The sequence below is a fragment of the Trachemys scripta genome, chromosome 2, assembly GCF_013100865.1.
Source record: "Trachemys scripta elegans isolate TJP31775 chromosome 2, CAS_Tse_1.0, whole genome shotgun sequence".
NCBI classification, from domain to species: domain Eukaryota; kingdom Metazoa; phylum Chordata; order Testudines; family Emydidae; genus Trachemys; species Trachemys scripta.
Window position 1 is genome coordinate 265867288 of NC_048299.1, and position 25492 is coordinate 265892779.

The 25492-nt window shown below is 41.5% G+C and overlaps 1 protein-coding gene and 1 long non-coding RNA gene across 3 annotated transcripts in view; one reads left to right on the plus strand and one right to left on the minus strand.

Annotated features, from left to right (window-relative positions):
• ADCY8 (adenylate cyclase 8) overlaps positions 1-25492 on the minus strand; it is a 177361-nt gene that overhangs the window by 129735 nt on the left and 22134 nt on the right. For both annotated transcript variants that reach the window (XM_034763626.1, XM_034763627.1), the window contains exon 2: positions 596-745. In XM_034763626.1, the coding sequence (XP_034619517.1) occupies positions 596-745 (150 nt within the window). The remainder of the gene's footprint in view (positions 1-595; positions 746-25492) is intronic.
• The window catches only part of LOC117873820, a 49886-nt gene that overhangs the window by 6134 nt on the left and 18260 nt on the right, over positions 1-25492 (plus strand). The window contains exon 2 of the long non-coding RNA XR_004644816.1: positions 21887-22035. This is a non-coding gene — a long non-coding RNA (uncharacterized LOC117873820). The remainder of the gene's footprint in view (positions 1-21886; positions 22036-25492) is intronic.

Consider the following 25492-nt stretch of genomic DNA (forward strand, 5'->3'; position numbering starts at 1 on the left):
TGCCCAACAGAGGACGGAGCCTCAAAAAAGAAGCAATGTCTGGGAAAACCCAGATGTACGGTAATGTACTGCAGAGATGAATGTCAAGAACATTGCACAACTTCTGGATCTCTTAGTGTAAGTTTGGCAAAAAGGGAAGGAAATATGAAGGAGAAAACCATTTACATACATAATAAAATCATTAGGCTAATTTCATTAGTGAATTAAATATCAACATAATTTATATGTTGAATGCATATTGGTCCTAAAACTAGTTTAAATGGCAATGGAGAGTAATGGCATTGATTTAGCATTTGGCGGGTGCAAAGCGAGTTTAACTGATACACCCAGGAGGCAAAGTGAGGGGTGGAGCAGGAGAAGGGTGTCAGACAGAGTAGACTCCTCTGCACAAATGAGGCAAGGAAGAGATTTCATGATTAAAGCCTTTGAGATGTCATGTCAGAAAAATACAGCAAACGATAGAGCATGATCCTCACTTAACCAGTATAAATCCATTCACATCAAGAGGTTACAAGCGTGTAAGTAAGAGGAGGCTCTGGTCCTAGCAATGTATCAGCTCCAATTTATACGACAGTAGCAGCATTTCTCTGGATACCTGTCTCTGGTTTTCCGTCTCTAGCCTCAGTCTTGCTTCTACACATCTTCTGGTCTCTAAGAAGGCTTGGCGCTGAGCTCTGTCTGATAGGTAGCTAATGAAGATTCCCGCTGTATTCATACACATAAATAACACTGCCTGAGCCGCTATCTGAAATAGACAAGAAAACAGGACTTTGATTAGACGACTGAGACAAAAATATCCATTTAAAAAGGAAAAAGACTGCTTAAAAGTCATGTAGGGCTATACAACTAAACAGTTAAGAAAGTTAGTAGAAAAAAGTCTCTTGGATCTTAATTAAAGGTGTCAAACATATGAAACACACTCTGCCTGCAGGAAGAAATATGCACTATTTGGGGGGCATTAAACTCTGGTTGAACCACGAATGATGCTTCCAAGAGCTGACTCACAAGGCGCTAGTCAAGCATGGTTACAAACACAATTAAGAATTTATTTTTCCATAACCCTGTCTGTAAAGGCAGCTTTGTGCTACACTTCATGGCTTGGAGTGAGAAGTGAGCTACATAAAAAAGAACCACAAAAGGGCACATAATTATCCATTTAATTATGAATTATTGTTGTTACTGTATTAGTATTATTGACACTCGAAACAACCTCATTATCAGCTGATGACAACGAACTGGCACGCATATTTCTGAATAACAAAAAACCCAAAACACAAACCCAAAGTATAAACAAATACTTGCAACATGGCTGTGGTATAAACAGAGGTCTCACTTCATCCATCCCACATAAAAAGGCTAAGAAAACATTCTCCTCTCCTATAACTGTGAACTACATACACTCTTTGTGCTAATGGAAGAAGGAGGCATCCCAGCTGCTTCCTCTTCTCCCCTCCAGGCATGCCCCAAGCTAAAATAAACTTTATGGAGTAGTGCCTCAGCTACTGTGAATTTGTCTTTAACTGAGCTATGCTGATTTACACTAGCTGGGGATTTTGCCCTGTGAGCACAATTTACAAAGTCACTGTGCTTCTGCTTGTTGTCTCACTTTCCCCCAGACCTTCACAAACTAAACCCATGGATCTGGTCCTATTCAATACTTTTGTTAATGTCTTGGATAATGGAGACCAGAGTGTGCTTATAAAATTTGAGGATGACACCAAGCTGGGAGGGATTCAGAGCACCTTGAAGGACAGGATTAGAATTTGAAACGACCTTGAAAAAATGGAGATTTGGTCTGAAATCAACAAGATGAAATTCAATAAAGAAAAGTGAAAAATACTTCACTTAAGGCTAGTCTACACTGGCAACGCTAAAGTGCCCAGCTCTCTAAAAAACCACCTCCACGAGGGACGTAGCTACGAGTGCAGCTCCCGGCGCTGGTGCACTGCCTGCACTGTGCTTTACAGCGCTGAAACTTGCTGCGCTCAGGGGTGTGTTTTTTCACCCCCCTGAGCGCGAAAGTTGCAGCGCTGTAAATTGCCAGTGTAGACAAGCCCTTAGGAAGGAAAAATCAAATGCACAACTACAAAATGTGGAATAATTGGGTAGGCAGTGGTACTGCTGAAAAGGATCTGGGGGGCATAGTGGGCAACAAATTGAATATGAATCAACCATGTGTTGTAGTTGAGAACGCCTATTATCTCTCTGGGGTATATTAACAGGAGTATTGTAGGTAAGAACAGCAGGTAATTGTAACATTCTCCTCAGCACTGGTGAGACCAGAGGTGGAATACTATGTCCAGTTTTAGAAGCCACACTTAAGGAAGATGTGGACAAATTGGAGAGAGTCCAGAGGAGAGCAACAAAAATGATAAAAAGTTTGGAAAACATGATCCATGAGGCATGGTTAAAAAAACTGGGCATGTTTAGTCTTGAAAAAAAGAAGACTGTGTGTGGAGGGGAAGGGGGAATGGACCTGATAATAGTCTTCAGATATGTTAAGGGCTTTTATAAAGAGGATGGTGACCAGTTGTTCTCCGTGTCCACTGGATGCTGGACAAGAAGTAATGAGCTTAATCTGCAGCAAGGGAGATTTAGGTTAGATATTAGGAAAAACTTTCGAACTATAAAGATAGTTAAGCAATGCATTATGCTTCCAAGGGAGGTTGTAGAGGTTTTTAAGAACAAGTTAGACAAACACTTGTCAGGGATGGTCTAGGTTTACTTGGTCCTTCCTCAGCATAGGGGGCGGGCCTAGTTACCTCTTGAGGTCTCATCCAGCTCTACATTTCTATGATTTTATAATCCCCTGATGGTAACCTAGGCAGGCCTACGTTTTTCAGTCACCCGTAACAGGTGCCTGTGTTTTCATCTAGTTTACCCAAATAACTTCTCCCTTTTCTTGAGAGAGTGTCCCTCTTTAAACTGCTACAGTCCTTTAATCCTCTTGTTCCCATATATATTCCCGTCTTGGCATTATCTCTTAATATCCCTTAATTGGTTGTGGAGAAGTGTTCATCCTGACCCATTCCTTTACCTTCCTCTTTGTTTTTCCTTATAGCCCCCCATTGAACTAAACCGATGGATCCATACTGCAGAGATATGTTTGTAGAAGATTTGTTTAGAGATGCTTCCTCATAAGGGCCAGTATTATGATCATAGGATTTTGGAGACCTGCCCTGGAGGCGAGAGTTGGGAACACCGCATGGCTGGGTGCAGCAGCTCACTACATAAGCTCTCCAGTTTGTTTTATTCAAGTTTTGTTTCTTTCTCATTCACTGGTTTGCTATTTAATGAACCCAAAGATGGTTACATGGTGTCAGAAGTGCTGAATGAGAAGGAAACTGCAGTCATTTTGAAGTTAACGCCTATGTTTGCAACTAAAAACAGAGACAAAGGCAAGCACCAGAGAAGCATGTGGGGCACCAGGCACAGAGGCTTTTGCATGTATTTGGTGAGCACAGTAGTAGCTTGACTGGCTTAAGAAAGAGAGGAAAAAAGACAAAAATGGATGTGTTGCAACCTCTTTCTTGTCTGCAATTGTCAGGCAATGTTGCAGAGAACTGGAAAAAATTCAAACAGAGATTTGAGTTATATGTAACTGCCATAGGGGCAGATGAGAAAAATGATAAAGTGAAATCATCTATCTTTTTGCATGTTGCTGGAGAGAAAGCATTGGATATTTATAACAATTTTAAGTTTGAAGAAGGTGGAAGCATGAAGTTAAATAAAATACTGAGTGACTAAATTTGAGGAACATTGCATGCCAAAAAGGAATGAAACCTTTGAGACCCATTTTTTACATGCATGCAAACAACTGATAACACCATTGATCAATATGTCACAGAATTAAGGAAACTCAGTAAAACCTGTGACTTTAGTGAGCTGACAGAGTCTCTGGTCAGAAATAGAAACATTTGTGGCATTAAAGACAATGTGTTAAGAGAGCAACTGCTCCATGAAGGAGACTTAACTTTAGAAAAAGCTCTCCAAATATGTGAAAGCACAAGTCAAAGAACTAAATGTTCTAAGTACAAAAGAATATAGCCAGAATAGGTCAAATCAAAGAGTGGAACCACTCACTATGAAAACCACTCTGAGGGGGAAGACTGAGTGCAGATGGATCACAGCATGGCCCCAAACTGTGTTGCCTTTGGGAAACTGTCATAACTGTGTGTGAGTGTGAGGGGGAGGAAATCATTTTGCAAAATGCTGTAGCTACCAAATGCAGAAAAGTCAAGTGCATCCCGCTCCACAAAGGTCTCAGGAGAAGGTCAGCACTGACTTCTTTACCTGGCAATCAAAGGATTATTTAATAGTCACAGATTATAATTCTCTGTATCCATAAATTTGCATACTGCACAGTACTAATAGTAAGTCAGTGATAGCTAGAACGACCAGACAGCAAGTGTGAAAAATCGGGACGGGGGTCGGGGGTAATAGGAGCCTTTATAAGAAAAAGACCCCAAAATCGGGACTGTCCCTATAAAATGGGGACATCTGGTCACCCTAGTGATAGCTGGCATGAAGGGAATCTTCTCTAGATGTGGAATTCCAAAGGAAGTCTTTAGTGATAATGTGCCACAATTTTTCCAGTGCAGATTTTAGGCAATTTGCCATAGACTGGGATTTTCATCACAAAACATCAAATCCAAATTACCCCCAATCAAAAGGTTTTGTGGAAAAGTCTATATGGACAGTAAAGAATCTTATGAAAAAGGCTTTTGAAAATGGGGGTGATTTGTATAAAACATTACAGGTTTACTAAAGTACACCCCTGGAGAATGGCTTTTCTCCAGCTCAGCTGTTAATGGGAAGAAGGATCAGATCTAATTTACCAATTACTGATAGCTTGCTGAAACAATGAAATCATATGGAAGATGAAAGGAAATCTGAAGTGGAAGCAGAAATATTATTTTGATAAAGGGCCTGAGGTCTCCCATCTCTTAACCCAGGTGATAGACTGTGCCTTAGGAATCACACCTCTAATACATGGGGCCAAAGAGTACCATTAAAGAACAGTTGCATCCAAGGTTTTATATAATCCGGACGGACCAGGGAGACACATTTCGACATAATCAAAGGGATTTACGAGTAATCCCAGAAAGTTCCAACACTTTGACAGTAGATGTGGACTCTGGCATTTCCCATCTGACTGATCCTTTATTGTCAGTGCACAAAAGAGAAACTGTCAATGAACAACAGAACAACTCACACTCTAATGAAAGGCTGATATTGAGAAAATCAGTGTGGGAGATTAAACATCCTAAAAGACTCACAGACTTGCTAACCCACCTGGAGAAGGGGTAATTGAGGAAAGTGAGTGGTAAAGACCATGCTAGAGTGATATGCTAGTAACCTCTCCTCTCAAGGTTTATGGAAATATACTACATGGGTTGAGAATTTAATGCATGTGTTATAAGAGAGTTGTTAGCTGTTTGTATAAGATTGTAATCTGGAGATACTCCCTCATAAGGGACAGTATTATCAACATAGGAATTTGGAGATGTGCCCTGGAGGCGGGGGTTGGGAACACCACATGGCTGGGTGCAACAGCTCACTACAGAAGGTCTCCAGTTTGTTTTATTAAAGTTTTATTCCTGTCTCATTCACTGGTTTGTTATCTAATGAACCCCAAGATCATTACACAGTGAAAATCCCAATAACCGAGGGTAATCATAAATTAATACAGACCAGTTCCAATTCTGTTACAATCCCTCCCTCTCCCGACTTGCACCCTCTTGGGGGCCGGGGAACCAGTTGTTGTAGGAGTTCTCTCTGTCAGGGCAATTCTCAGCTGCAAGATTCTGATCCTCTAGCACCATTCAGGTGACACAAAGGGGCAGGAACCAGCGAAAATAAATTTGTCCTCAGTGCAGTGTGCAGGGAGCTCTGCCACTCCCATTAGTGTTACCCAAACAGATTCCTACATGCCACACTGAAACATGCCCTCTTAATGTTACTTTAACATTATGTATATTAATGAGGTAATGTATTGTTAATGATAACAAATGGATAGATTTAAATAGAATAGAGGGTATCGAGCATCATAGGAGAGATTTGGATTTTGCAGAGGGCTTCCTCCTGGATCTGCCACTGCTTTCACTTTTTCACTTTTTTCTGCTTTAAACTCTGCTCTATATATGCTACAATAGAATTTAAATCCTCAAATGCTTGTATAATGTGTTCGTGTTCTTTTCCAAGTTTGTCTTGTTCCAGAGCAGATATCTCTCTCTCTCGTAACTGGACTCTCTCTCTAGCGTATGCAGGGAAATGTACAGTCAAACAAAGTAGATTGTTGGAAACTTTGCAATAAAGGGTATATTATTTTCCTTTTTTTGAGATGACAGTATTTCTGAAGAGCCATAAACTCCTGAAACCATTGATCTCTTAAACCCACTGAAGCCAATGCAACTACTCAAGAAGGAAGGCTACCAAAATCTGGTCCTAACTTTCCTAACATTGTGACGCTGGGATACTACATCTCAGAGCTGCAGAGAACAGTGCATGAGGCACACAAACTATAACCCTTATGAGGCACCACATTCAGCAATTCAGAATCAAAACTATTTTGGTTTTCAAATGAAATATTTGACTTTCAGGTGTTTGGTTTTTCAGTGAAAAAACTGAAAATATCCAGAGAGCAGACATTTCCCACACATTTCATTTAATCAAAAACCCAATTTTCCATCAAAACACAGTTTCGACGGAAAATTTTTGACCAGCTCTAATACTGATCCCTCAGTACATCAAGCATCAAGTTTATTTAGAAACCTGGCATTCAACCCCATTCCTCCCCAACATACATATTCCAAAAAAGGTTAGGCAATTTACGTTACACAGACAAGCATCTTACAGATTTTCAGAGTACAGTTAGTCCAGTTTTTGGTAGATCAACTGTATGTTCTGATAGGGCCAGTTCTGGCCCCTTATTCACTGGTACTTTAGTTCATAACTAGTTCCACCAACTTCAGCGGAATTGCTCACAGAATACGGGCAGTAGACTGGCCTTCAATTAGGTACAATGACTGCACGGTCTAATTTTGGACAAAGGGCACTAAAGAAAACATTACAGGTGAAAGAATGACTTATTTAGTTGGAGCCACTTTCTGCCATCCTTACACAGAGTAGCCTGACTGAAACCAACAGAACCACTTGCAGAGTAAGGTACTTCTCAATGTAAGAATCTGGTCTTGTAAATAAGACTTGAGTCTTTTGCTGTTAGCGCCTCTACCACCCACACAACATGGCTGGTACCAAAAGGCCTATGAGATTTCCACTGAATAGCCTGGCCATATGCCAAAACCAATTTGTGATTTTATAAGCAGTGGATCATACCATGTCCTTTCTACTGTATTGGAGACAATAGATGCCAACACAGTAGGAATGAGAGGGTTAAAAAAAAGAAAACCTTTTCAGATCAGTTATGAGTCTCTTAACCCTTCTTGTGTCTCCCACAGCCTTTGGATAAACAGATGCAGCTGGGCTATAAAGTGACATAAAAAGCCACGTACAGTGCTGGTAGACGTCAAATTATGTTACGGGGAGATCTGCATATTAGATATTCTATAACTGCAAACAAGAAAGTATCCATCAACGCAATGGTTGGGGAGATATCATTATTGCAAAATCAGAGCTACTTCCACTGTGTGGGAGTCTCATAACAAGGGTGGATGAATAAAGAAGGTTACGCTAAAGTATCCACAGGTAACTAGAACTGCTGTTATAATTTTTACTCCCCATATCTCTACTTCCTATAAATCTAACAGCCCTCTATCACTCAGGAGATAATTAAGAGCTTGATTCACAAAGAAATCTCTTGTCAAATCAAATTAAATTTACATTTATAAAATGTCCTTCACGCAGGCACCTCGGGGGCACTTTACAAAGTCAATATAAAAACAAAGGCAATGCAATGTGAGCAAGCCAAGTCAAACACACAAGGTAAGTTTAGCTGTGAAAGTGGACAATGGTTCAATTCAATTCATTTTTGTCTGGTGCCTGTCATGCAGAGTATCTCAAAGTGCTTTGTTAAAAGAAATGAAACCCGATAACATTTGGAATATTTTTGGAAGCAGCAGATCTCAGCCCAAGAGCAATTCAAACACAGTTGGAGGAAGTGTTAGTCAAAGAAGGAACTACAGTAAATAAAGAGAACGGAAAAAGGGAATATTCATTAATAGGTCAGTGGGGTATGCCAGTCGGTTTGTGGGTTAGAGCTGAATTAATCACAACCACAGGCAAAAGATAGAGGAGGGGCTGATCTGAAGAGAGAGAGAGAGTGAATCAATGGTTCAGAAAGAAGAAGAAACTTCAAAACGGCACAGGTGGGAAAGTAGTTCCTAGCTACTGAAAACAGAGTTGATCCAGGAGTCACCACACTGACTTTTGTATATATCTGCAAATAAAAGCACTTGGTTCAATTTGACTTCATTTGCAGGGTAGTGTAATCCATTATTTGGACAACTGGCAGGTCGGAACAGAAAAGTTTGTGAATCCTGAAAGTTTTAGCATGACTAATGTTGCATCCAAAATTTCCAACCAGAACATGTATTGTTTGCTTTTTTGCTATTCATTATTCTCTTGTTTGAAAAGACTCAGTCATCCAAGCAGGGAGGATAAGCAATAAATGAATAGCCCATAATCAAAGACAACACTCTCCAAGGAGCTTATCATCTGAAAATTATTGATCCAAAGTTTCTGGTGAATATTTATGAATGCATTATGAAGATTATGAGAATCAGTTGGTTAGTGATTAGCTAATCAACAAGAGGGGAGTAGATAGGTGACAAACATTCTTCTTAATGAATAGTTCAAACAACTCTAGTTGAGAGTCACTTGGAGGACACAGGGAGGAGACGGAGAAGGGAGAGAGAGAATAGATCCAAGATTAGAGAGAGAAAGTTGACAAAGTCCGTGAAGAATTTTGAAAACCAGAGGAGAATTGAAGCTCTCCATCTACACTGCAATCAGAGGTGTGACTGCACCTCAGGCAGGCAAATCCATGCTCGATTTAATCTAGCTAAGGAAGTTTAAAATAGCAGTAACGAGGCAGTGACAGAGACCCCAGTGCAGGCTAGCAACATGAGTACATACCCAGGATTCCACAGCCTGCGCTGAAGCCTGTGCAGTTGCATCTTCACTGTAATTTTTAACTGCGTTAGCTAAATTAAAGCTAGCACAGATATGCCTACCCCATCTGAAATCACACCTTCTACTGCAATGCAGGTATACCTCAACAAAAGTATTTTATCCCGTATCGTAGCCAAAAACTCTAAAGTGCTCTGCAAAAGCACATGATCCCAAAGCTCTAGCATACATGATGAAACTGATGATAAAAGTCACTTAGAAGCAGAACTGAGACAGCAGACTGGTGCTGTGAGTAGAAGAAAAGGAACATTAACAAACAGAAGAAAATAGCAATTCAACAGCCAAACTGCTTCTGGAAGCTAAATAAAACCAACTGCAAAATAAACTACCACAGAACATTCTTAAAGGAGGAGAAAAATGTAAGGAGACAGAAGGTCCAACATGTTCCCAAAAGCAATTCCACATGTAATAACTTTATTCTTTTCCTACTCCATATTTTAAGTTTGGGTTGGTTCCAACAGCGCATTACAGAAGTTTTTGACCGAGGATAGGTAAGCAGTGGAAATGAAAGCTGTTGTGTTTCTTTAAGAATGTTTTCAGTATGTACCATATAAAGCAGTGGTTGCTATGGTAATTATTATTGGTTAATTAGGTTTGATGAAGCATTTTGAATCATCATTAGTTATTAAATTAAAAATAGCTGTTTGCCACAAGGTTGTTTTCTTTAATAAAATAGTCTCCAAAGTCTCATTTACCCCCTCCCGTTGCAGCTCATCTGGGGTTTGGTTACTTCAGTGTAAGGAGAAATATTATTCAACATGTTCATTTAATATCACTTATAATAACTCAGACTAATTAATTAATGATGGGGGTTGTGATGTGCTGGACTGATAGCTATGGAGGCTGAACTCCTCTGCTTTGGATAGAACAGGAACTGTGGGCTATGCAAGCGTCCCATCCCCATCTGATCAATGGGTTTTGAAAGGGACGCATCAGCACTTAAGAGGCCAAAATTATTCTTCATGCTCGTTCGGTTTTGGTTTCTCAGCGGACGCTGCCAAGTACTAACATCTGTGGCATTTATTTTTTAACTTATGGACCTGTCTCCACCAGGAACTGAATGGAGACCACCAACTTGTTTTGCAAAGGCCACTAAGCCGCTGACATAACTTTCAGTTAATACAGACTGACTCAGGCTTGATTTACAAACTAGACATAGGAGGAAAGGCTCCATAGACTATTATTAATCCCCTGCATCATCCAGGCCTTTTTATTTATGCACTCCCTATCCGTCGCCCCACAAAGTCACAGGACCTCCTGGTCAACCTCCTCCTGGCCCTGGTGAAAACGACCGTCTATAAAACCAGGGAGAAGAGGTTGGCCGATGGAGTCTTCTGTGACTGTGGGGCCTATTTCCGATCCTCCATCTGTTCACATATCCAGGCGGAGTTCCTCTGGGCGGCGTCCACTGACTCCCTTGACGCCTTCGAGGAGCAGTGGGCGCTGTGCAGGGTTCTCTGCTCAGTGTCCCCGTCTGGTTCACTTCGTTTGACTCTTTGACCGCACTCCTGTCCCTGTTCTTTCATTAGTTGTCCCCCGTAATTTTTTGGTCTCCAGGTCCTGTGGACCCCGCCCCCCCCTTAGGCTGGGGGGGATCCTTTAGCAGTGCGCAGGCAAAGCCCGCCCACTTCCTGGATCCCAATAGGATCATCCAGGCCACAGTTATACTACATGTTCTATTGACACTCATGTAAGGGATGACTGTTATATTACACCCGTAATTGTTCTAGATGCCTCAACGAGTTTGCAAAGTAAATGATGGACTTCAGAGATGAGTGAGGATATAATATACCTGAGAGGGGCAGGTGAGAGAAAAAAGGACCCTGGTTACAGATATAAGACTTAGACTGTAAGCTCTTTGGGGCAGGAACCGTCTTTTTGTTGTGTGTTTGTACAGAGTCAAGCATGATGGGGTCCTGTTCCATGACCAGAGCTCTTAGGCACTAAGAAATACAAATCAATAATAAGAAGAAGATTGGGAGGGTTGCTTCTGAGTCAGCTCAGTTTAGGCAAACACATGTCCTCATGGTTCCAATGAGATCCTTTGTTGGATTGTTAAGTGTAAGCACCATCATTTTTTGCAGGTATTACCTCTTGGAAATGTAATTTCTGGAAATGACAATTTAGTGCAAAAATTTTCAGAAGAGCTCAGGGCCAGATTTTCAGGAGCTCAGCCCCTGTTGTGCCCCTGATGGCCAGATTTTTCTAAAGGAGATCAGCACCCAATCAGCCCTTATTTAGATGTGTATGTGGGACCTGAGTTCTTATGGAAATTCTGACCTCAGTGTTGCTAGTCAACAGGTGAGTTGTGGGTTCCCAGAAATACAAATGTTCGTAGTGTGTATATAAGTATCAGCAGGGAAGCCGTGTTAGTCTGTGTCCACAAAAACAATGAGGAGTCTGGTCGTGGCACCTTGAAGACTAGCTCCATGCATCTGAAGAAGTGGGTTTTTTTACCCATGAAAGCTTATGCCCGAATAAATCTGTTAGTCTTTAAGGTGCCACCGGACTCCTCGTTGTTTTAGTGTGTATATAAGTACTTCAGCTCCTTTCATACACAGGAACACAGCCTAACCTTGACTGTCCATTACAGCCATAGGTTCCAAAGGGGATTGTGCCTGCCTGTCCATATGCAGAATTTGCACCATACCCTGATTATCTACATTGAGAACAGGTGGTCTCTGACATTTTTTCCTTCGTTGTGCTATTGCAAAGGCAAACAAAAGCAACTCAAGGGCATGTCATTTTAATTTTTGTTGACAATTTAGAAAATAAAGCATATTTCCCCCCAGAACAATGATACATATATATGAAGTCAGTTGTCATGTTTTTAGATCAAAAACAAAATTCAGAAATGTGCTTTGAATATTCACAGCAAGAGGCATAATAGTCTGTTATGAAAACATGGCTATTTCCCTCTTGCGCTCTTCCATCGAATCCATCGGAAATGCAGAAAATTAAATGTTAGAGCAAATTGTTCATAGGTAACTCGAAACATGCAATTTAGCAGAGCAGCTGTCCACTTAAGGCTGGGCATTTGCAATACACTGCCCATACATTAGGTCTGGAAGGCAAATCATGTCCTATCAGCCACAAAGTGACAGCAAGTGACACAACCTGAGTGATGCATTGAGGCAGGCAAGCTAAAATATAACCCTGATAGTGCCACTGAGCATCCCTAAATGCCAAGCAAATCACCGCTAACTCATTTTGAGCTAGTCTAGTATTTAGGCATATCCCTAGCAAAAGTACATATTTCTGGAGTTTTGACAAGTCTGTCTTTTCATAAAAAATGCTAAAGTGACCAGACATCAAGGACTGTCTGGGACGCTGGAAAGCTCGTGGCTACTCTCTGCACCCCCAGATAAATAAGGAAAGAGAGCAGACATTTTCCACACAACATTTCATTTAACCAAAAACCCAATTTTCCATCAAAACACAGTTTCAATGGAAAATTTTGGAGCAGCTCTAATACTGATCTCTCAGTACATCAAGAATCAACTTTATTACTGCCCCTCCCCCAAGTTCCCCTTCAAGACAAAGGTGACTCTCCAGTGCCCCCAACCCATCTTCCTTTTCCTCAGGGGTCCTTATGCAAACCCCACACAATCTTTCTCATGCAATCTCAGCCCTACTGGAGGGTTGGTTTCTTTATTTACAAAGTTTCAAAGCAAACACAAATCAAATCTTCCACCAAGCCTTAAGCTGGGCACAGCCCATCCTCCACGAGGAACTGTCTCAGCTGGGTCCCGATCCCAGTCCTCGTCCTCATTCTCTGCCCACTCTTCCTTCAGGGACTACTGCAGGGGATCTTCTCTCCGGGCAGCTACTCTGCCCTCACTGACCTCCCTCTGACCCTTTATAGCCCAGGTGCGGTCTCACCTGTAATGCTCCTTTTTTTCAGAAATTGCTTTCAATGGCTGTGTGACCTCTCAGTCTATCTAAACCTCTGTCTATCCACCCATCCAGGCATATATATATACATACAGCACTTATCACTACCAAGTGCAATCTGATGGCTATATCTTTTGTTCATTGTACGGGATGACACATTATCACCATCTGTTCACACATTTTTACATGGTTACAGGCATGCAAAACTCCCTATTTAAGGTGGGCAGTCTATTTTTCATCTGAATATTAATCCCCTTTCCATTCTGTCCCTCCTCCAACTTCTTCTAGGCCAGCGCAGTTTGACAGAGCTAAAAAGGGAAAATTCGCATCCCTATTTCCCCCCCATATATCCTTATTGATAGCTTTGAAACCCTAGCACATTTAGTAGCTTTTCTGCTTAGTTTAAAACATGACGAGTTAAATTTGTCAATGCCACTGACATGGGACCTGATCCTGTGTCAGCCTGCACTGAGTGGCAGAAAACGTGATGGTTCTTCACATACCACAATCTCTTGCCCAATGGCTGAAGTAATTGTAAATAAGAACCTGAGGCAGCCAAAAGCAAACAGGATAGGGTGGGAGGCTGACACCTGCTCAGATATAGGGCTCTTCTCCCTCAATACCCATATTACTGCACCTGAAACAGCTGTGCCGGTTTCTCTTCAGCACCCAATCATCCCACTCCCAACTTTCAGACGTACAAGGCTCAGTCTGTCCCAAGAAGGGATACGTCACCTATCTTTTATTCATAAGCTGACCTGATGTAGTAGCTCCACAATTACTGTGCAAGACAAAGGCCAACGTGACTCCATTTAATAGAAGCCACCTTCCTTTTAAAGGCACATGGAAAATTAATTATTTTTAATAGAAGTTACAGCATTTAACCAAAGCTCTAGGCTAAGTGTCTCTGAAATAGGGAAGTACCTTCATATAATCATAGATGTTAGCGACAGGAAATTATTCTCCCTGATTTATACATACTATGCACACTCTGGACCAAATGTTCAAAAGAGGTCGCCAATTTTGGTTGACTCAATATTTGGGTGCTCAGCTTTAGCCCCCTAGGGTTGATTTTACTGAGCACTCGCAACCCTAACTTAAGAAAATGGGTGCTCTGAATGCCCAGCACCTCTGAATCAGGCTGCCGTTGAAGCACCCAAAATTAGAGGTCACTTCTGAACATTTTCCCAAACAGTTTCCACTGCTTTGTCCATTTTAATGTTAAATAACTAAAGCAATGGGGCTTCGAGCACTTCCTTTAAAATACTATTCCACTATTATCAGGACTCCTGGAAAAAATTTCCACCAAAACGGGTTATCAAATGAAAATTGGGTTTTTGACTAAACAAAATTCTTCACAAAAACTGCCTGGGAACATTTTTTTGACTTTTCATTCATAAAACCCCAAAAAGCAAACAAACAAACAAACAAACAAACAAACAAACAAAACCTGAAACCAAAATATTTTACCTGAAAATTGGAAAATTTCTATTTGGAAATGCTACCACTCTACTTCCTGGGTGCTGTAGTTCAGGTCCCTCATGTCCCAATGCTCCTCTTTGGGCCATGTGCCCAGCAAGACTGTATTTCCTATGCTATATCCTGGCCAGGGACTACCATGATACTTCAAGATGGCTCAGCAGGAAACCCACGGCTGTGAGTTTAATCCTTGAGGGGGCCATTTAGGGATCTGGGGCAAAATCAGTACTTGGACCTGCTAGTGAAGGCAAGGGACTGGACTCGATGACCTTTCAAGGTCCCTTCCAACTCTATGAGATAGGTATATATCCATATGAAAACCATCATGGGAGGTGTAGATTGGCCAGGAAGCCTGGTTTATAAAGGAGAAGAGAAGCATGAGGCACCACAAGTACAACTTCCAAGAGCCACCATCAGCATTTCCAAATAATTTTGGTGGATTTGGACAAAGATTTTCCATTTGTGAACTTTTGTTGAAAAGTAAAAAGAAAAAACCATTTCCCAACCAGCAATAACTTTTATCTTTGACACTACGCGTATATACCACACTTTTAGGCGGTTTCTCTTGATGTTCAACCTAAATTTTCTTTTTCTTAAATGCATCCCATTGTTCCTAGTTATGCCCCACTTATACCAACCTAGAGAATCCTTCTCCCTCCTAGATTCATAGATTCCAGAGCCAGAAGGGACCATTGTGATCATCTAGTCTGACCTCCTGTATAACACTGGTCATAGAGCTTCCCCAAAATAATTCCTAGAGCAGATCTTCTAAAAAAAAAAAATCCAATCTTGATTTAAAAAGTGTTAGTAATGGAGAATTTACCACAACACTTGGTAAATTGTTCCAATGGTTAATTACTTTCACTGTAAAAATGTATGCCTTATTTCCAGTGTGAATTTGTTTAGCTTTAACTTCCAGCCATAGGATTGTGTAGTACCTTTCTCTCCTAGACTGAGTAACCCACTATCAAATATTTATTCCTCATGTAGGTACATATAGACTGTAATCAAGCCACCCCTTAGCCTTCTCTTTGTTAAGCTAAATAGGTTGAGTTCCTTGAGTCTATCACTATAAGGCATGGTTTCTAATCCTTCAGTCATTCTTGTGGCTCTTCTTTGAACCCTCTCCAACTTATCAACATCCTTCTTGAATTGTAGTCAGAACTGGACAGAAAATTCCAGCAGTGGTTGCACCAGTGCCAAATACAGAGGTAATATAACCTCTCTACTCCTACCTGAAATTCCCCTCTTTATTTATCCAAGGATTGCATTAGCCTTTTTGATGACAGTGTTGCACTGGGAGTTCATGTTCAGTTGATTATCCACCAAATTTTCTTCAGAGTCACCGGTTCCCAGGCTACAGTCCCCCATCCTGTAAGTGTGGCCTGCAATCATTGTTCCCAGATGTATATGTTTACATTTAGCCATATTAAAATACATATTGCTTGTTTGCACCCAGCTTCCCAAGCGACCCATATTGCTCTGTATCAGTGACCTGTCATTATTTACTAGTCCCCCAATTTTTATGTCATCTGGAGACTTTATCAGAGTTGATTTTATGTTTTCTTCCAGATCATTAATAAAAATGTTAAACAGCATAAGGGGAAAAACGGATCTCTGTGGGATCCTGTTAGAAACACAACTGTTGGATGATCAATTCCCATTTAGAATTACATTTTGAGAGGTATCAGTTAACCAGCTTTTAATCCATTTAGTGAGTGCCATGTTAATTTTATATTGTTCTAATTTTTAATCGAAATGTTATGTGGTACCAAGTCAAGTCCCATATCAGCTGCTCCATTGTCTTGCCCAGGATTGATTTCAGACTGACAGGCCTATTACCCGGGTCATTCTCTTTACCCCTTTTAAATATTGGCACAACATTAGCTTTCATCCATATTCTGGAACTTCTAAAGTGTTTCATTGAAAACTGAACACTAACTGTCCATCAAGCTCCTTAGCCAGCTCTTTTAAAAGTCTTGGATGCATGTTATTCAGACCTGCTGATTTAAAAATGTCTAACTTTAGTAGATGCTGTTTAACATCCTCCTGAGTTACTAGTGGAACGCAAAGAGTGTTATAATATGATATGACTACATCATCTGTTTTTCCCAAAATACAGAACAGATATACTTATTGAACACTTCTGACTTTTCTGCATAATTGTTGATAATTCTACCACTTCCATCTAGTAATGGGCTAATACCGTTGTTAGGATTTTTTGTTGTTGTTCCTAAAAAACTTAAAAATTTCTTTTTTGTCCTTAACTATGCTGGCCATACATTTCTCCTTGGATTCCTTTGCTTCCCTTATCCATTTTGTACAGCTTCTGATTTATTTTCATTACTATCAACTTCCCCTTTCTTCCAATTGTTATATATTATTTTTATAGCTGCCTTCAGTTCCCCTCCAAACCAGATTGTTTTTTGGACAATATGGCCTTCTTCTCGATGGTGGGATTATGGCTTTCTGGGCATCTAGAAAAGTGTTTTTAATCAATTCCCAATTATCAGTCACATTCTTGGCAGTTAAGTTTCTTCAAATACATGTAGATAGTTATTTACAACCACTATCAAACACTGACTGCTATGCCACTTCAGCTTCAGTATTAGCTAAAACAAAAACAGAATTAGCTGACCTATATTTCAACAGTCTGACAATTTTTTTTGTTTTTTACTGCTCAGATGACAGTTCTAATTGGGAGGAGGATGTCAAAAGTGGGTGAGGGATAATTATGTTTGTGTGACTGACAGCAATCAATCTTTTCTTACACTATTTGTTGCTGTTCTTTGTTCATCAAAAATATGTGTGTCCCGACAATTACCTGCAGTACACACTGCACTTCCCTCCCTACTGCAACTGCCAAGTCTCATGACCTATCTCATGACCTGTTCCTCTGAAATATCAAGTAGTGGCCATTGCTAGAGGCAGGAAGCTAGCATTTGCCTTAGGTCCATCATACTTTTCAAGAAATCAAAAGGCTGCTATGAAGGGCATTCCATCCCAGGTGAGAGTCTCCAGAAATAATGAATGTGCCATCTGTGAAACTTTGATACTGTAACGCAGTTACTTACATTGCCTGCTTTGCCATAGCATTTGAGTGCTCTAAAATCTTTAATGTATTTCACTTCACAACACTCCTGTGTGGTAAGGAGGTGATACTATCCCATCTTTACAGGCAGGGAACTAGAACAGACTAAGTGACTGGACTCAGGTCACACTTGAAGTCTGGGCAGAAATGAGAACTCAGCTCAGGTTTACTGAATCTCAACACTTAACCACAAGATCTTTTCTCCTAATGGCCTGCTTCTGATTTCCTTTACACCAGTATTAACTCAGGAGTAACTCAGATGAAGTCAGTGTAAAAATACAATGTAAAAGTATGTGTACAAGCTGAATCAAACACTTTTAGAGACGTAAGGCTCTGCTGGTCACTTTTTGTCCACAGTCCTTTTGAAAGTGTAGGAACTTGCTAAAATGTCTCTTTCTCCTTCACCACCTATGAGTCCACTGTGTGCCCTTGAATCAGACCCGCTTACTTGAGAGACAAAAACAAGTGTTTTGCACTGTTAATGCCGTTAATTGCAGAAGAGCGTACAGGATTCTCTTCTTCTTTGCTCATCAGCTTCAAACTTGTCTGTTGAATTGTGATTATAGAACTGTGGTGTGTTGAAAACAGCGTTAAAGTTACAAGTGACCACTTCAAGCCTGGTGCTGATTGCAGGCTATGAGACTCTGTGAGAAAGTGTGCAAGCTGGATATTCAGACGACTGACCGCATAAGAGCCAGCCTGGAGCTGTGCCTCTCTGCCTTAGGTAGCAGCCTGCTCTCTTGTGCTCTCTCTCTCTCTCTCTCTCTCTCTCTGCATTTGGTTGTTGTGTGTTAGAGTTCTGGTTTCTTAGAAATAAGTGGAGTTCCACTGCAACCTTTCAGGAAGAGTATTCATCTTTTGTTATAACTCTGTGTGTATATGCCATGAACCTAACAAGGACCTCTGCCAGTGATGCTATAAAGCACAAACAGAACACAGCTTGGGTTTCATATCCCCGGAAGAGTTTGCATTGTCCGCTAACTGATAAATCATCTTTTGACTTGTAAAAGTGAGACACTGTGATATGGAAATTATTGAAGAAGACAGCAAAATAAGGAACTCCATGATATCATTAGAGTCATTTTGCGCAGTACAATTGTGCTTCAAAGTGTGTTTCTACTCTGAAATGAAACTGTGAAAGTGGCACCTTCTTATTCAACAGATTGGCTCCCTGCATGTATTCAAAGTCACATTTGCTAGTTTTAATCTCAAAAATAAGTTTTTATTGCATTTTTACTCCTGTTCACCCTGCAGAGCCAATGCAGCTGAGAAAAGCGAGCTCAATTCTACTCCTTCTTGTGCATCATTGATAGAATGTTTAACTAACTTCCAATGGCAGGAATAATTTTCCCACTCAATTACACCGGTTACTGATGGAAGCATCTGAAGAAAATCAGGTTGCATAGGTGTCAATAAGGATATAATTTGGCCTGAAGAATCCATATATAATATTGGTAAAAATCCAAAAGTTTGACTTTCAGATTCCAGGTTGAATTTGCATGGCTGGCCACCCAGAAATCTAGTGATCTCTTCATCACACTGTAAAACTTTTAGTACATACAGCTTACCTGCACATAAAATGGAATATATTTACTCAGACCTCCTGGTAGCAAAATGGCAACTCTGTTTTGTTTCCCAGCGCCCACTGCTCCTGCCATTTTAAGACATTACATTTTTCTTTTTGCAATGGCTCTGAAAGTCACAATTAACATAACTAAAGAAATATTTTAAAAAAAGAAAAACAATCCCCCACCTTTTTTCTGTGAACTAGTCAGTTCCATTTGGAAATCACTGAAAAATTGTATTCCAACAGTGTCATTTTTAGAGTCTGTTTTCATGGCAGATCAATACCCCTGGGGCTTCTCTACATAGCAAGTTACTGTGCTGGCCATGCAGTAAAATCCCGTGTGCTATGTCCCGGAGAGTGGCTTGGCATACTAAGCTTTCAAGTAGTGGTAGGTCAAGCTGCACTCCAGAACTTTCATAGCACTGTAGCAGTGTCCAAATGGGACGTGGCCACACGGCAAGCTGATCCGCTGTAGATTCACACCGTGACATCCCAGGCCGTAACTTGCCATATAGACAACCCCTAAATAAAAATACTGACTGAGATTCTCAGCTGATCTGCAGCTGCTTTGCACCATAGCAGTCTGTAAACATGGAAGATCCAGGCCCCTAAATATTGTCCCTATCTACGGGAATAATTGAATGGCATAAAATTGATGTAGCCCTCTGATGTACACATCCCCTTCCTAGTCTTGAGTATATAGACAGTCAGACCATGGAAAAGGAAGCATGGCTGGGGCATCTCTATGCCACACCAACACCCAGCTGCTGGAATGACCCTTAGGGGACATTGGTAGTTGACATAAATTAGAGAAGCTCTGTGGCTGGGGACCAGCCTGGTCCGAAAACTCTAGAATTGTTGCACTCCCACCCATCCAGAGCTGGGCTGAGCACAGCTCAAACGCAGCAAAAGATCTGGACCACTGCTTGCCAGGGTCACCTCAGGAGTTTTACTTACAGTGGTCAAATGTTCTCTTTAAAATCCTATTTGGTTTTGATTCTTATTATTTTTTTCTTTCTTTCTTTTTTTTATACGTCACAATTAACAACCCACCCGACAGGGAATGGGAAAGGAACACAGAGGCGAGTGGAAATATACTAGACACGACCCACAAGAGACTACAGCGCAGCAGCTGGATTAAAACTTTATCTCAGAGTTAGACAAAGATAAATGTTTTCCTTTGTGAAACCTGTGGGAGTTATATTGCTATTCGCCACGGTGGATGTTTCGATGTGATGAGCCATGAAAAGTTAGCCCAATACGAAAGTACAAAGAGTGCTGTGGGAAAAAGTTGACTCAGTTCTTTGCCAGACAGAATATGTCAGAGACAAATAACACAGGCTTAGATTTCTTCTACTGCTTTTTTTTTTTTGGAAGAGAAAAAACACTGAGCAAGGCCTGATTCTGATCTCACACTGTGGTTAGCCAGAAGTAATTCCACTGAAGTTTATGGAGTTACTCTGGTATAAAACAAGTACGGGATCACAAGCACACCCAGATAACTACTGTGGACTAAATCCTGCTTGCTTTGCTCAAAACATAGGTTCATTTCTCCAGTGGGAGTACTCATGTGAGCAAGGTACACAGGAATTGGATCCTTCCTAACAAATTAAAAGAATATGGAGGTTAAACTTGGGAGATGCTGAGCATCTGCAGTTCCCACTGACATCAGTGAACATAAGAACGGCCATGCTAGGTCAAACCAATGGTCCATCTAACCCAGTATCTTCTCTTCCGACAGTGGCCAATGCCAAGTACTTCAGAGAGAATGAACAGAACAGAGCAATTATCGAGTGATCCATCCCCTGTCATTCAGTCCCAGCTTCTGGCAGTGAAAGTTGCAGGAACTCAGTACATCTCAGGATCAAACCTATTGCAAGATCCTTAGCTGGTGTAACTCAGCATCACTCTCTTAAAATGGAGCTATGCTGATTTATACCAGCTGAGGATCAGGCCCCATAGGCACACACGATAAGAGCAATCTACATTGCTGCTTTACAATACCAGTTCAATCAGACGTTAGAGACACAAAATCCTGCTTGTCCTCCTCACACAAAACTCTGTTGATATCAGAGAGTCTCTCTGCATGAGCAAAGCAGCTTTTGGTCCTCCAGAGAATATATAGATCTGTGCCCAAGCAGTAACGATACATAACTGCTGTTCTCGTGGGAAAGCATCGCTGATGAGCATCTGAAAAGGAACATTATATGCTCTTGGACATGCTGGGGAGCTATTATGGAGGGCTGACAGACAATGTTTAAGAGCTTCATGTCATTAAAAAAAATGGAGAATAATCTGGTGCATTGGATTTGTCAATGGGGTTTCAGTGACTGGGTGGAAAATTATTCCTTAACCTTTACAAATAAATCAAGCCAATACTATTACAATAAATTGCTTCTGCCAATTGGCTGATGTTTACAGGAAGTCAAGCAGTGCTTATGTATAAACACTATGAAAGGTGCCAGGTGAAAAGGGACTCCATTTAATTAAAATGGGATGATATATTGTTTAGGACTTGGGCAGTAACCCAAAGCCTGTTGAAATCGATGGCGACATGCCCATTGACTTCTACAGGCTTTAGATCAAGCCCTTGGGCTCTGTTCTGACAGTCTCAGTTCACTGTCTATTGGAACTCAAGTGAAATAAAGTGTTCCTAATGCCCTTCTGACAATTCTCTTTAATTTCTCATGTTTGTTAATACTCAGAACGAGTGTTTCTCTGGAAGCATAAACCGTATGTGAGGCTTCCCAGGGATCCCCAGGGCTGTGAGGCACCTTGCTACCACCCACCTTTACCGTGAGGAAGCCCTGTCTGTGACCGCAAGGGGTCTGCTCCACAACTCCATTGGCTACAGGTAAGACAAGCACTACCCTCTAGGTCTACTCAGGCCTTGCTGTCTCTTTACACATTATCAATGGGTCCAGCCCAACCCGTGAGCCCTGCAAGTGTCTCCCTGGAATGTCTAGCCCCTTTTCCACTGGACACTCACAGCATGCACAAATTTGCTGCTTCCAAAGAAGCAGTGCACACCAGTTTACCTGTTACATCTCAGATCACCACTCTGCTTAACACACAGCTCTTAGAAATGTTTGTAGTCAAAACAAGTCAAAGTTTATTTAACAAAGTATGAGGATTCCAGTGATAGCAAGTAGAAGTGCTGGAAACAAAGTATTACATATAAAATAAAACCATAGCAGGCATTCTAGAACTTAGACATAATTAGCAAGATACTTTCATGTTTAATAAATTACTGCTCACCAGTACTTTCCAGCTAGCCACGCTGTGATCCCTTTTTCATGAGACAAGCCATCCTGTCAGCTTGTCTCCTAGGTGAAGGACCCACACTCCTAGATATACCCCCACAATCCATTGCCTTTACTTGTAAACAGGAGCCCCTCCTGCTGTTTATTTCTTCCTGTAAATTTCCTCTCTTGTAGATTTCACAATCTTTCACTGATGTAAGGTTCAGTATGCAAAAAGGCCTCCATTGTGAGACACACAATGCTCAATACACACATGACAGAGACAGAAGCATTTGTTATGGCCTGCTTGACCTTGTCTAAGGCCATGTCTCCTCTACAAACTTTGGTCCTAAAGTCACTGCTGTCATATATTGTTTGTACGCGGGCACACTTGGCTCCTTGTGTTGGTGCTGCATGTATTCACTAGGAGTGCTTGTGTCACTGCACAATGTGGTGCATCATGGGCAGGTATCCCACTGTGCAACTCGCCACTATCCAGCACAGTGTCTTTTGGGAAGTTTTGGCAATGCATGGTGGGTCAGAAATGAGTCGCACAGGGATGACTCTGAGCATGGGGTCAATTTCCCAACATGCAACAGTCTCCAGCCCATAAAGTAATCTATAGTCTATCATTTTCATGCCTTTAAAAAAAAAACTGCATGAATCTGCTCGTCCCTCCTTGCTGTCCATCATCTCTGACAGAAACATGGAGCCTGCACAGCTCTGCACTATTGTCATGAACATTGCAACAGAGGAGGCACAATCCTTCAGTGTTTGCAGAGCCACAAGAAGAACCGAATCAGTGAGGAACACGACAATTTCTTGGAGAACAAATTGCTATGGGACATAGTGAGAGCCAATTCAAGGTAGATGATTGCATTCACAGAGCAGCTGCAGATGGCAGAGTGCTGCTTCTGGGTCCGAGAAATGAGCACAAACTGATGAGATCACATCATAATAAGGTTTGGGATGATGAGAGTGGCTGCACCGACAGTGGAGAAGCAAGTGGCGATTGTTCTGTGGTCAGTGGGACATCACTTTGGATTTGGAAAATCCACTCTGGCAACTGTTGTCATGCAAGTGTGCAGGGCCATTAATTCCCTCTTGCTATGCAGGACTTCGACTCTTAGCAATGTGCAGGACACAGTTGATGGATTTGCATCAATGGGGATCCTGAACTGCAGTGGACAAATAGATGTCACGCATAGTCCTATTTTGACACCAGATGACCTTGCTATAGAGTACATCAACCGAAAGGGCTACGTTTCTATGGTTATGCAAGTTTAGTGGATCACTGAGGATACTTTGCCGACATCAGTGTTAGCTGGTCAGAGAAGGTGCATGATTCTTGTATCTTTAACAACACAGTGCTATTCAGAAAGCTATAAGCAGGGACCTTCTTTCCCGACTGGTGGATTACCACTGGGCATGTTAAAATGCTAATAGTGATTCTGGGGGACCCAGCCTACAGCTCATGAAGCCACACACCAGCCATCTCGACAGAACCAAGGAAAGATTCAGCTACTGGCTCAGCAAGTGCAGAATGACAGTTGAATACACTTTGGTAGATTGAAAGTACACTGGCGTCATTTACTCACAAGATTGGATCTCAGTGCACAAAAATCCCAATGGTTATAGATGTCTGTTGTGTCCGGCATAACATTTGTGAAGTAAAAGGGAGAAAATTGCCATTGGGGCCGAGGGCAGAGATGGAGCGGCTGGCTGCTGAGTTTGAACAGCAAGACACAAGAACTATTAGAAGAGCTAAACTTGGAGCTATATGACTCAGGGACTCTTTGAAAGAATACTTTAACACTGAGCCACAGTAATGCACTGTGGTATATTGTGCTCTACTGGGCCCTGCTGTTTCGAGGCCTGCTAGGAATTGTGTGGTGCTTGGTGTGCATTTGTGAACATAACAGTATTAATGCATCTGTTAATTTTGTGGTTTATGATTATTACACCTTGTTTGTCACTGATCCTATGAGTTGTGTCACACTGTACAGTAACAAGTAAGCAGGTGCTTTCTGAACTGCTAGGCCCTCGGCAGCATATGTTGTGAACTAATAAAGATGAATTATTTCCCAAATAACAGAATTTTATTCTGTAACAAAATCAGTGCAAAGAAAAAACTGTGCAATTTAAAAGCAAACCTATTAAAACGTAATAAATTAATAGAACAGAACTTAGCAAGGGGAAAAAAACATTCATGTCCATTTTACCTACACAAACAGCAACTGTGGCTTTCACAGGTCAATGTATATGAAGCTGCGGTTGGCCTTAGTGTCTTCTGGAATGAAGTGATAGGGATAGGGATGTGGCCCTGGATGCCTCGTGGAACATTGATGAGGTTTGTAGGGAGGTGCTTTAATGGGGTCCTCCATCCATTGCAAAGGGAGGAGAGCTGGCAATTGTTGAACCTGTAGGTCCATAAGAGTGTGCAGCCTCTGTGTTTGCTGCCAGAGAAGCCCCATTATCATAGAATATCAGGGTTGGAAGGGACCTCAGGAGGTCATCTAGTCCAACCTGCTGCTCAAAGCAGGACCAATCCCCAGACAGATTTTTGCCCCAGATTCTTAAATGGCCCCCTCAAGGATTGAACTCACAACCCTGGGTTTAACAGGCCAATGCTCAAACCACTGAGTTATCCCTTCCCCGATTACATCCGAGCGCATCTCCCTCTCCTTTTCCTGCTGGGACTCCTGGGCCTTTCTCCTGTCTGCTATTTCCTTCTCCAGCCTGGCTGTGATGTTCACCCTCCAGGCCCTTTGTTCACAGTCTGATGCAGCACTGGCTTGCGGGATCTCATTGATCTCATCCCAAGTCCTCTTCTGTCTCCTCCTTATCTGGCTCAGGCCTTCCGCGGGTGAGGAGGGGGAACCCTCCCCAATGCTAGCAGCTGCAGATAAAACACAGAGGTAACACTGTCAAAATAGTCACCATGGAAAGTGAAAGTTAAGATTCAGAACTCTTTTCCGTTTCTCCCCTTAAAGTTTTAAATAAGACATGCTTATTGACACTTCAGCTTTGGAGTGCTTGTGCACCCCGCCACTCATAGCACCAGCCATG